General features: G+C 39.5%; 1 protein-coding gene across 11 annotated transcripts in view; it reads left to right on the forward strand.

The window, feature by feature from the left end:
- The window catches only part of ablim2 (actin binding LIM protein family, member 2), a 206,316-nt gene extending 200,411 nt beyond the window's left edge, over nt 1–5,905 (forward strand). For 10 of the 11 annotated variants that reach the window (XR_009656406.1, XR_009656403.1, XR_009656407.1 and 7 more), the window contains one exon: nt 4,458–4,546. Coding sequence is in view for 1 of the 11 variants with exons in the window: in XM_060939188.1 (XP_060795171.1) it covers nt 4,458–4,571 (114 nt within the window). In the remaining 10 variants the exon portion in view is untranslated. Of the gene's footprint in view, nt 1–4,457 lie in introns of all 11 variants that reach the window. The other variant, XM_060939188.1, reaches the window with a different exon arrangement.
- The last annotated feature ends 6,560 nt before the right edge of the window (nt 5,906–12,465 follow it).

Below are 12,465 nucleotides of genomic sequence, written 5' to 3' on the forward strand. Positions count from 1 at the left end.
AGTTCAGAATCAGTCCTGGGCGCAGATGGTGACATCATGATGTATGTACAATTTTTAAATATAGCGATGTTTAACCAGCATATTTCCTGCTCACTAGGGTGGCACAGTGGTATCGTGGTTATCACTGTCTCCTCACAGCAAGAAGGTTCTGGGCTCAAACCTCATGATCGACGGTGGTCTTTCTGTGTGGAGTTTGCATGTTCTCCTCATGCCTGTGTGGGTTCCCTCTGGGTGCTCTGGTTTCCTCCGACAGTCCAAAGACTTATACCCTGTCCACACTAGGGATTTTGTACCGAAACGGTACTACTTTCGTACCGCAACACCTGTCCACACTAGCAACTATACCGGTACTGTAGCGGTATAACTGTATCGGTATGAAACCCACAAATGTATGGGTTTCGTACCGGTACAGTATCGGTGTGGACAGATGAAACGGTTCTGTATCGATACAAATATAATGCGCATGCGCAAAGTCACACACCTCAATCGATGTCTTCACTGAATAAAATAGTGAAGAACGAAGATTCGTTTGTTTCTTTCTCAACTGCCTCGCGCGTTTTATACGATTCGACTGAATAAATGACCACCAGAAATACAGACTGTACACTGACAACACAAGCACACACACGTTGTTTCATCCGTACGGAAGCCGAGAGAGGCCCTTCATATAATCCTTTTTTTTTTTATTCACCTTGTTATCCCGAGATAACGATATAATTAATTCAGGATCTCGAGAAAACACCACAACTAATTCGAGATCTCGAGAAAACAAAACCGTTATTCCGAGATCTCGAGAAAACAAAACAATTATTTCATGATCTCGAGTAAACAGCTGAGAAATGGTTCATTCAGGTGCACCAAGAGACTTGTGATATGCTGACTTTGGGGCTATTTCTCATTCTGTATAGATGCAACTTTGGTCATTAGAATGTCTGGAATAATCGATCACCTAATAAGGCAATATTTTGATCAGGGGTTGACACAGGGAGAGATTGCATTAAGTCTTTTAATAAGGGATAATTTCAAAATTAGTCCGCGGCACCTCCGCAGAAGACTGGCCCGGCTTCGTCTCTACCGACGGAGATACAGTGATCCAGCTGAGATCATGAAATAATTTTGTTTTCTCGAGATCACGGAATAATTGTTTTGTTTTCTCGAGATCTCGAAATAACGGATGCCATATATTCTCAGAAGGAAGTTACTCGGTAACCACGGAAACATTTCGCGCACGCGCATTTCAACTACCGTGAAAGAAAACCACAAACATTTCTCGCTAGTGTGGACAGATGCACTAAACTGTACCGGTATACTTTGTATCGATGCAGTTATACCACTTTCGTACCGGTATAAGTGTGAACACAGCAATAGATAGATGAGGTTAACTGGCGACTCTAAACCCCCATCGGTGTGAATATGAGTGTGATGGTTGGTCTTTGTGTAGCCCTGTGATTGATTGGTGACCTGCCCCGGGCGAACCCCGCCTCTCACCTGAACTCAGCTGGGATTGGATGCAAAATAACCCACAATGGATAAATGGGACAGATAATGGATAATTTACATAAAGCTTTTTAGTATCTCTGAAACAGTATTTCTGGGACAAACCGGTTTGAATAACTGGTCCATTTTTTCTCGAGTCTAAAAACCAATCCAATGTTTTTTGTTTTTTGTTTTCTTAATACACAGTGAAATCAAAGATGTTTTTGTTCTGCTTATGGATTAGAGATCATATTTTGCCATCCAGAGACACACAGTGCAAAGCTACAGCTATCCAAGAAAACATGAGTCATCATTCTGTTGTAAGTTATTAGTCAGTTGTCTCTTACTTCAGATCCAATACCAGTTTTTATGAAGAGCTCAGAAACTTTGCTTCTAGTAGAACTTGTAGAATTTTGTACAAGTTTTGAGATCTCATTTGACTTGGATTTTCAACTGTGTTGGAGGAGGTTCAGTTTTCGCCTCCGTTTGTTTGTTCTTCCTAACGTATCTCAAAAAGTAGCAAACGGATTTTGATGAAATGTTGAGGAAAGGTGAGCCATGGACCGAGGAACAATTGATTGTACTTCGATGTAAATCCGGATATGTATGTGGCTCCAGGATTTATTTATTTTTGTCTGTTCCCAACATAACTCAAAAAGTAGTGAACGGATTTGGATGAACTTTGGTGGACAGCTTTAGTTTTATCCTTGGATCAAATTATTTGATTTTGATGTTGATAATACATGGCTTGGTGGAGATATCCACTCGACTGAGTAACCTAGTTCTTTCTAGTTTGGCATCAATGGGTTTACCTCAGATGAATGTTTTGTTAAGGTTGATTCTACTGATAAGTACAGCAGGAGCAGTGACGGTACTGCACTTAGAATTTGTGATGTAATTATTTAAGGGGTGACCTACAGTTTTACAACCAATTTTACTCTATTTAATAAAATTAAAAGCCATAGTTCCAGTGAAAATGATTAAGCTACTGTATGTTTGGGATAGTAATGGATCTGTTTGTCTTTCTTTCCTTTTTGTCTGGTGCTTCTGAGGTGTCAGGGGGTTCAAACACGATTCATGCTCGTATACCTGTTTATTCTGGAAATGTGTCGATTCTGATAAACATCCGTGTTTCAACTCGGCGGTTACCTGTGACGTTTCCTGCGGTTTTGTCACTCTCTACAGGACGCACTGTACACCAGCAATCCATCGACAAACAAAAAGAAAACCACAGTCTTGTTGTAAATAAACTTAATAGTTTAAGCGACGCTTACGTAAATGAGCCGAGTCAACGTCATGACATGAACCATGGGACGAATAAAGAAAGGACGCTCGTGATTAGTGGACAGCTGGACGGCCTCAGTGAAAAAACGTAGTGGGTAGGGGTCGAACCGTTGTGATAATGCTATCAGTGGGAGGTCAGAGGTCACGTGAGGCTGATTTATGAGATGTCAGGTTATCAGCTGTGTGTGTTTACCAGAAGGTCGCACTCGTTTTTTTGGGGGGGAGTTTAGGACAGGAGATCAGTTTGTTTTTCTTGTGAGATGGAATACCGTCAGCCTCTCTGTAGAAATGTTGACAACACCCTGATGAGAATTACGAAAGCCTCATGATTTCAGCAGTTTTATCTTTCTGGTGGGTCGTAAAAGCCACACGCGTCTGTTATTCTACCTCCTGCGGCTTGGGCCGTCCCGTAACCCTGACGTATCCTCCTGCAGTGCTCAACACTAAGCATGCCTCTTTGGATGTTTCAGCTTTTTAAATAAAAGCTGCATGTATTGAAAAGAAATAAAAGTACTTTCCTTTGTGTGGACCAGCCAAATGTCCCCATCTGTCATTGCTCATGGAGACATGGAGCTAAAAAAACAGATACACACACATGAAGGGCCTGGGCGTCTGCAGTAAACTATGAGTTGAGTTGTGTGTAACCTTCATCACCGTGCACCATGCTATCTCTTCTACTCTTTAATCCAAGGTGAAATTAACCGCATGCAGATGCTGTAAGTAGAAAAATCTGCGAACGAGGTCAGACCTGCTTATGTTTTGATGAACTCTTTGGAAGCTGGCTGTGGGCAGGTTCTGGCATGTGGGTCATATGGTATCCAGACTGCAGCGGCGAGAGTTGAAGGCTTCCTCAAATGAAGCAGCAACAATAATGAGTGAAAATTAGATGCAAAATATTCAGCATCATCATTCAATTCTTGAATCGATTCTTTACTAAAGTTGTGTATAAATATCTGATTATATAGAACTACACTTCAACCATGCAATAACAAACTCTTTTACTACGAACTTTCGCATATAATTAACTAAGTTCACGTCTCCGCCTTTAATCACAATGAGTCCGAGTCTTCAAAAAAACATGTCTGTGTCATGTCCACACGTGTTGGAGCTCAGATTGCACAGCACCATTAGGACTAATTACAGTACCATGCGCCTGTTTCAGGTTAGAGCACAATCACAGCGTGCGCTTATACAGACTCTCAAATGAGAGATGTTATGCACCAAGCTGTGTAATTAAAAAAAAATCCTTCTTTTTTTTTTTTTGAAGTACGTTTAGAAATAATATGAAACTCTGGGAGTGGCCATTTAACACAAGAAAAACAGATTTTTATACTCACACCTTAAATTTTTTAAGTGAATAAATTAACCAGCCAATCAACTGGTTGTGACCAGGATTATTTCCACTTTCTATTATGAATTTTTGTGGTAAAATTCCTTTTTTTTTCCCTTTGATTTTTTTTTCACTCGTTGCGTTACGCTACGTTCTCACTCGCAACACTTGCAAACAAAGCAACCATTGATCATTCACTTTCTTTGTACATGCAGCAACAGTTAATTTGATATTTTCACAATTTTAATTATTCGTATGATTTTGATAACAGTTGCACAGGCCACGCCCACACACTGATTCGTCATTGTTACTGTGAACATTAGAAATGCAAAGTGTTAATAAATCTTTTTTTTTTGCTCTCTTTCAGAGGCACCTGTCTCCCGACGAGTTCTTCCAGGTGTTTGGGATGACCATCGCCCAGTTTGACCGCTTGGCTCTGTGGAAGAGAAACGAACTGAAGAAAAAAGCTCGCTTGTTCTAACCACCGTCACCACCACTACCACCACCGCTACACCCCTGAGTGAACTGAGTGAGAAGATAAATGAAGAATTTCTCCTCAATCAGTCTACATTCATGCAGAGATGAGAGAAAGAGTGAAATATATATGAATATATTTATATGCATATATATATAGATATATATTCATCGTACCTGCACTTCCATTCTGCTGCGCTGCATACCTGCTGTCATAACGCTGAAGAACGGAGGAGTGTGTTATATACGCCGTCACTTCACAGCCTCGGAGTTAGCCATGGTAGCTTTCTGTGCAAATTCCACATTATATCTGTTCTGATGGGGAAGGGAAACGATCTACGTGTATGTGTGTATGCTATGCTATGCTATGCTATGGCGCACCCTTCATGTCGGTTTTTATCAAATCATTTTATCGGTCGTCTTTTCCTCCATTTCCCTCAGTCTCCTGTCACAATCATTACATTATATAATTATCTCATAGAAATTATTTGACATCATCCCGATTCAACAATTAAAATCCGAAATTAAAAATGGGGTACACTAGGAGTCCGTGTCTGTCCCCAAGGTACAATCTACATGAATATACGTTGTACTCTAGGGCTCATTAATGGACCTCAAGTCCACTAACTATGTGCTTTTTTTTATAGCCAAAAAGGTGCATACATGTTCCCAAGCAGGATATAAATGACAGGGAAGAGTGGGGAGACTTGGGACAGGGAGACTTGGGACTGTTTGTATTCCTATACATTTTCACCCAATCAGGTTTGAGATTCCATCAGAGGTTCGACGTGGCCCTGAGAGTAACCGACTTCCTTTGGAGCCGAAGCTGGACGCTGCAGCGAGCTTTGTGTAGTTTGATATTTTATCAACTAAAACTTAAAAGTATTTTCTCCTCCACCTCCATTCTGTGGTGTAATCTTTTCTGGTGAATTGAGGATTTGTTAAGAATTAAAGTCTGTAGCCTCGAGTTACCAGATATAGTATTATTTATTAAACTTAAATCCTGGGGGAAACGTTGGGACAGTTCATCATGTTACCTGGCTTTTTCTTGTGGTTTACAAACATAAAATTGTTTAAAAATGTTTGTTAAAAATGTGGGCGTGTCCCTGCAGGAGGATTAATCTCATTTCATTCCTTCTTGAGAATGGAACTGTTTTGTCGAGTCAGGTTTTGGGTAAACAGACATTTTTCTATCACTGTACCAGCCAGGCCCGTTTCAAGCTATTTGGGGGCCCTAGGCAAAGGGGGATCTGGGGCCCATAATTATCCCCCCCTCGACGAAAGGCCTTATGGCCGCCTACCCACTGAAGACTTAATAAATAAACATCACACACATTGTAATCATTCTTACGATTTTTACTTAATAAATGAACTCTTTACATTATTATAAATAATTATCAAACCCAATTAAACACAAGAATGGACAAAATATACACACACACACACGCATATATAAATCAAATATGAAAATAAGACAAAGTAATATAAAATGTGCAAATAACACAACACTAAATATTTACAGTATATACACAAGTAGAAATAACTTCAAATGGTGATTAAATGATTACAAACATGAATAAGAATCTTAATAAGAACCAGCACACACAGAAAAGTGCAAAAGGTATAGAAAAACACATAAAAATTTAAGAATACACAACTAGAATCATGGGCAAAATGTCTAAAACTGCTGCTTGTGGGCTTTGGCTTCAGCAAAGGCAGCCACAATACCCTCCATGTCCAAAGACCTGCGGACATCACATTCAATTGAATGCTTCCTTGCGGAAAGTTCGGGTTTCTTAGCTGAATTACTGCATTAATATCCGACCAAGGTCACAAATGTAGCCTATTTATGTAAAAAAGAGCTTTCTTGTGAGCCATCCCCTGTCCTACTCCATTCATGCTCACGACACACTAGCTACTTCTCATGAAAGCCATGCAGCTCGCTGAAACTAACTCTGACATTTTGATAAACACAATAAGTTAATCTGGGAGAAGTTGACAGTCTTTCACCTATTTGTGTGGCACATATTAGAATTTTTAGCCAGTCCTTGCAAGTTTGTAAGCCTGTTATGCATGACAACGTTTACATCACTGTTATAAACACTGTCTACAAGATAACTACCATTAACATAAGCTAGCTACCAAATTTGCTTGTCGACCCGCTTGGTATTAATGAGTGTGTACATTCTCATTTACCAGTGTCTTGTTTTTTTCTGTCTTCCTCTTCCCTTTTCTTCTTTCTCTTCTGGCTCCCTGAGGGGTAATTTCGCTTCATATTTGATTTTGTTTTGTTTTTTTTTGCCGCGGAGATCTGCAACCACTTGACTGGACGGAGATGGGCATTGAGGGGTTGACAACAGACTGTCATTGCACTTTTCGGCCAAAGCATGTAGGGAGGCGCTGTTGTGCATTAGGGGGCCCCCTTGGAACTAGGGTAGTTCAACAAGTGTCATTAGGCGCTGCGCTGCCACGCTCAAAAAGTTGTCATTGCTATTGAACACATAACCAGTCGTTCGGCAGCGGGGGCCCTTCGAGGGCTGGGGCCCTAGGCAATTGCCAAGTCTGCCTACCTTGTTGCAACGGGTCTGGTACCAGCATCGTGTATTCATACAGTTCATATGGGACAAGATTTGGAAAATAAATAAAATAAACATGTAGTATTAAGCTAGGGGTTTTATTTTTGTCCTGTCTCCCAACATGATGTCCCATGTCTCCCCTCAATGTCTCAGAAAAATAATGACATTAAAAGTGATCCTGAAGGTCAGTATATACGACAAGCTGAGAGACTCGTGTTGTGGTAAGAGGGTACAGTACATACTCTCTAATGCAATATGAATGTGACGCCACCTGCAAAGAATTTCGTACAATCTACAAAAGCTGAAAACTCGTACCAAGTCTCACCGCTCTGCCCTATATACACAGTCTTGCAAAAGTATTCATCCCGCTTGGTGTTTGTCCTGTTTTGTCGCATTAAAAGCTGGAATTAAAATGGATTTTGGAGGATTAGCACCATTTGATTTCCACAACATGCCGACCACTTTAAAGGTGCACATTGTTTTTTTTATTGTGACACAAACAATAATTAAGATGAAAAAAACAGAAATCTGGAGTTTGCATAGGTATTCATCACCCCCCCCCCCCCCCCCCCCAAAAGTCAATACCTTGTAGAGCCACCTTTTGCTGCAATCACAGCTGCAAGTCTCTTGAGGTTTGTCTCTATTAGCTTAGCACATCTAGCCACTGGGATTTTTGCCCAGTTTTTGCAAAACTGCTCCAACTCCTTCAAGTTAGATGGGCTGCGTTGGCGTACAGCAATCTTCAAGTTATGCCACAGATTCTCAATTGGATTGAGTTCTGGGCTTTGACTAGGCCATTCCAAGACATTTAAATGTTTCCCTTTAAACCACTCCAGTGTAGCTTTAGCAGTATGTTTAGGGTCATTGTCCTGCCGGAACGTGAACCTTCGTCCCAGTCTCAAACCTCTGGCTGACTCAAACAGGTTTTCCTCCAGAATTGCCCTGTATTTAGTGCCATCCATCTTTCTTTCAGTCCTGACCAGCTTTCCTGTCCCTGCAGATGAAAAACATCCCCACAGCATGATGCTGCCACCACCATGCTTCACTGTAGGAACAGTGTTCTCAGGGTGTTGGGTTTGCGCCACACGTGGCATTTCCCATGATGGCCTAAAAGGTCAATTTTTGTCTCATTTGACCAGAGAATCTTCTTCCATGTGTTTGGGGAATCTGCCACATGCTGTTGGACAAACTCCAAACGTGTTTTCTTTCGCAATTACTTTTTTCTGGCCACTCTTCCATAAAGCCCCGCCCACTCTATGGAGTGTACGGCTTAAAGCGGTCCTATGGACAGATACTTCCGTCTCCACTGTAGATCTCTGAAGCTCCTTCAGTGTTATCTTTGATGTCTTTGTTGCATCTCTAATTAATGCCCTCCTTGCCCGGTCTGTGAGTTTTGGTGGGCGGGGCCTTCTCTTGTCAGGTTTGTCGTGGTGTCATATTCTTTCCATTTTGCTATAATGGATTTAATGGTGCTCCCTGAGATATTCAAAGTTTGGGATATTTTTTATAACCCAACCCTGATCTATACTTCTCCACAACTTTGTCTCTGACCTGTTTGGAGGCTCCTTGGTTTTCATGTTGCTTGCTTAGTAGTGTTGCAGAGTCAGGGTCCTTCCAGAACAGGTTGATTTATACAGACATCATGTGACAGATCATGTGACGCTTTGATTGCACAAAGGTGGAGCTTAATCAACTAATCATGTGACTTATGAAGTGAATTGGTTGGACCAGCGCTCATTTAGGGGTTTCATATGAAAGGGGGTGAATACTTGTGCACACTCCAGATTTCTGTTTTTTCATCTTAATTATTGTTTGTGTCACAATAAAATAAAAACAATGTGCACCTTTAAAGTGGTCGGCATGTTGTGTAAATCAAATGGTGCTAATCTTCCAAAACTCCATTTTAATTCCAGCTTGTAATGCGGCAAAACAGGACAAACACCAAGGGGGATGAATACTTTTGCAAAACACTGTGTATATACCGGTATAAGTACCTTCAGTGTTACTGATCCTGCCTCCATGACAAGCCATTGAACCCCTAAAGGTATAATAATGTACTTTATTATTTATTAGAGTGTATATTTCCCTCTAACACAAATTAGAAAGGATTCAGTGATCAGAAAACACTGAGTCATATTTCAGTCGTACGGTTGATATTTTATATTTTGAGTTCTAACTCGTGGCCTTTTAATTCTCTCTTAAGTCTATACATCAGATTTAACATAAATCAGTTCATCAACAGTTTACGTACATCCTTATAGTTAAATATGGCTACAATCCTCTAGAATTAGAAAATCTAAGCAAGAAAAGAGTTGAGGTGAATTTACTTCATTACAGTCAGTGAACAAGTTGTTAAATACTAACATTTAGGGATTTGATAGAACGTTTCTGTTTTATTTCTGTTTTCTTTTCTTGTTTAGCAACTATTAGTGCAGAAATTAATAAAAACAAACCCAAAAAGCCTCCAGTTTAACAAAAATGTTTAAAATACAGGATAAATTCAATTTACTTACTTTCTGTTGTGTGTAAAAAAAATTTTGTAGGTCAATCTGAACTAAATTCCCGTAAATTACCAAGCGCATTCATGTTGCGTTCAACTCGAATTCTAAATTCGTAATTCCCAATCTCCAACCAGTAAAACCCCAAAAAAGGCTCCGTCCACTACCCATCAACACGAGATCATCATCATCATCATCTCACCTGCGAGTTCCTCCACCGTTTACAGAGTGACGACAAATCAAAATGGCCGCTCAGAGCGTCAGCACTAAACACAGCAGCCCTTCTTAGCTTTAAATGAGTAACACTGTTTATACAGTACAAGTATTAGTTTTAGATCAATCAACATTCAGACATATTTTCTTGTTAAATCTACCGTATAACACTGACTCTACAGTTTTGAGGAAGAAAAAGAGAAGCATATGAGGAGGTTGTTGTTGTTGCTAACAAAAGACAAACATGGAGGTGACTGGGTTTTTTTTTTCCCCACTTTGTATGAGGTCAAAAATGGCATCATTCCAACCTGCGAATTATCACTTGCAAGGAAAACCGAACGCATAAACACAGCATAGATCTCTTACTATTAGCCACACCCACAAATCTCCATCAAAGCTCACAGACGGCTGGAAACGACTGAACGATGAAAGCATGCAATTAAAGTAGGGCGCGTGTTAAATCTTCCAATAATGCAGCTCAGCCACTGCAGCACCTCAGCTACTATAGGGTGCCATTACTTTTCTAATTCATTCTAATGGAATAGCTAGTCTTTTTTTTTCTTAATTAACTTTCAAATCATTTAAACAAACCAGCTAAATAAGCGATTTAAACTCGACAGATTAATCCGATTATAAACTATTGTACAATTTAACGTCAGTCAAATCTCCTCATCTGGAAACTGGAAATTTACATAAACTCCAGAGCAAAACGTAGGACACGAAAGATTTTCAAAATAACTGGATTTTTCTGATTAAGTAGAGTTTGTGTAAATTTGAACAATTTATGAACAATTTACAAATAAATTTGTTTATATTCATTGCGATTTATGAGCCCCAGTGTACGGTAAGTGCATTGTATATATCATTAATTGAAATTGTTTTTCTAGCATTTTAACGATTGTGACAGGTTTATACATTGACATACATTGCTGTACTCGGCCTCTGCGATCCTACGATCGATATTTATCATGCTAACTGCAGTTTATTAGACGATTACTAGCATGACTTCAGTGAGTCAGTCATCGTCTAACAAAGCACTTTCGACCACATTCAGCCTTTCACTTTCTTTCTTTCTTTCTTTCTTTCTTTCCTTTTCCTCACCGTAAGAATTAAAATGGTGGTTTATGGAGTTATAGCAAACACCTGATTGGTGAATCAGTAAGCTAAAAATAAAAGCGTTATATTATTTCAAATCGGATATATTCTCACATATTATCGGCACACACTGTAGCCTCTTGGATCATTCTGTTCAGGATATTTTTGTACTCTATTTTTGGCATGAAACTCATTAAACTCTTCATCATCGCAGAAAGAGACACGCCGAGGTTACCTTCGACTGTAGCTTCACGCTCGTATATATAAATGTATATATGAGACGCTGCATTTTTTTTTTTTTTGCGTTCTCTGTTTCTGAATAAATGTGTGTACATACGATATAAAACTATCTAGAGCATGATATGCTGATGAAATTATAATGAGTTCAGACTGTGTTCTCACTCACTCATCCTTTCATCCATGTGTGGTTGGTTTTGTGTTAAATTCGTTCAGAAATCTGATTGACGAAAAGCCTTAATCGCGTGGGTGTGAAATGAGGAATTGTTTAACACCCTTCTCCTCCAATCATTGTTCCTAAAATTGCAAATTTGCATATGCATGAGCGTTTCTGTGTCTAAATGAATGTCGAACTGTATTTCAGAGTCAATTTAGGATTCATAAAAATACCTTTGTGGTTACGTCACATGTTCAAATACTGTAAGGACTGATAAAGACTTTAGGGGATTTATTTGTGTGTGTGTGTGTGTGTGTGTGTGTGTGTGTGTGTGTGTGTGTGTGTGTGTGTGTGTTTTAAAGGTGCAGTTTGTAATATTTTCAAAAATGTATCTGAACCTGTAATCATCATGCACTTTTAGAGGTGACCTTAGGAAAAATATAATTCACAATATAACCTTTTACAATTTATTTCATTTTATTTTTAAGGCTTGTGCTTTCATTGTTCTGGACCTGAAATTAGTCCCAAACCAGTACTGCTCAGGCCCGCCTCCTTTTTTTTTTTTTCCTTGAAAAGCAACTTGCATGGTATAAGTGGTGGAAAATTTTGATTGAGAATATTTTTACGTTCAAATAAGAAGGAGAAGGTGGAGAATTGTTAGTGTCGTTGTTACTGTTTTCATTTTTCTGTCCCTGAAATTAGCTCCAAACCAGTATTGCTCAGCCCCGCCCCCTTTTCCTTAAAAGCCAACTCACATGCCAGACGTGGTCAGTTACGTTTGTCCTGCAAGTGCAGTTCACCACACAAGCAGCAGAGAGCTCTGAATATTACAGACTGCTCCTTTAAAAAACAATGTATATGGTGAATATTTTTGTTGTTCAACATCATAATCTTTACATTTTAAAATATTTTACTGCAAAGCAATAGAATACATCACGTCACATTTATGGAACGTTATGAGTGAATTCACGTCATCGTTTGCAAAAAGTATGAGGGTACTTCAAAAGTTCTTGGCCTCACCCAGAAAACATCACAGGAGAAAGATTGTTCATGCGTTATTTTTCAACATTGCCTCCTTTAACTTCAACGTACTGATGTTCAAGCTTCGCTTTCCTTTCACGGAAG

This window comes from Neoarius graeffei, chromosome 14, assembly GCF_027579695.1.
Source record: "Neoarius graeffei isolate fNeoGra1 chromosome 14, fNeoGra1.pri, whole genome shotgun sequence".
NCBI classification, from domain to species: domain Eukaryota; kingdom Metazoa; phylum Chordata; class Actinopteri; order Siluriformes; family Ariidae; genus Neoarius; species Neoarius graeffei.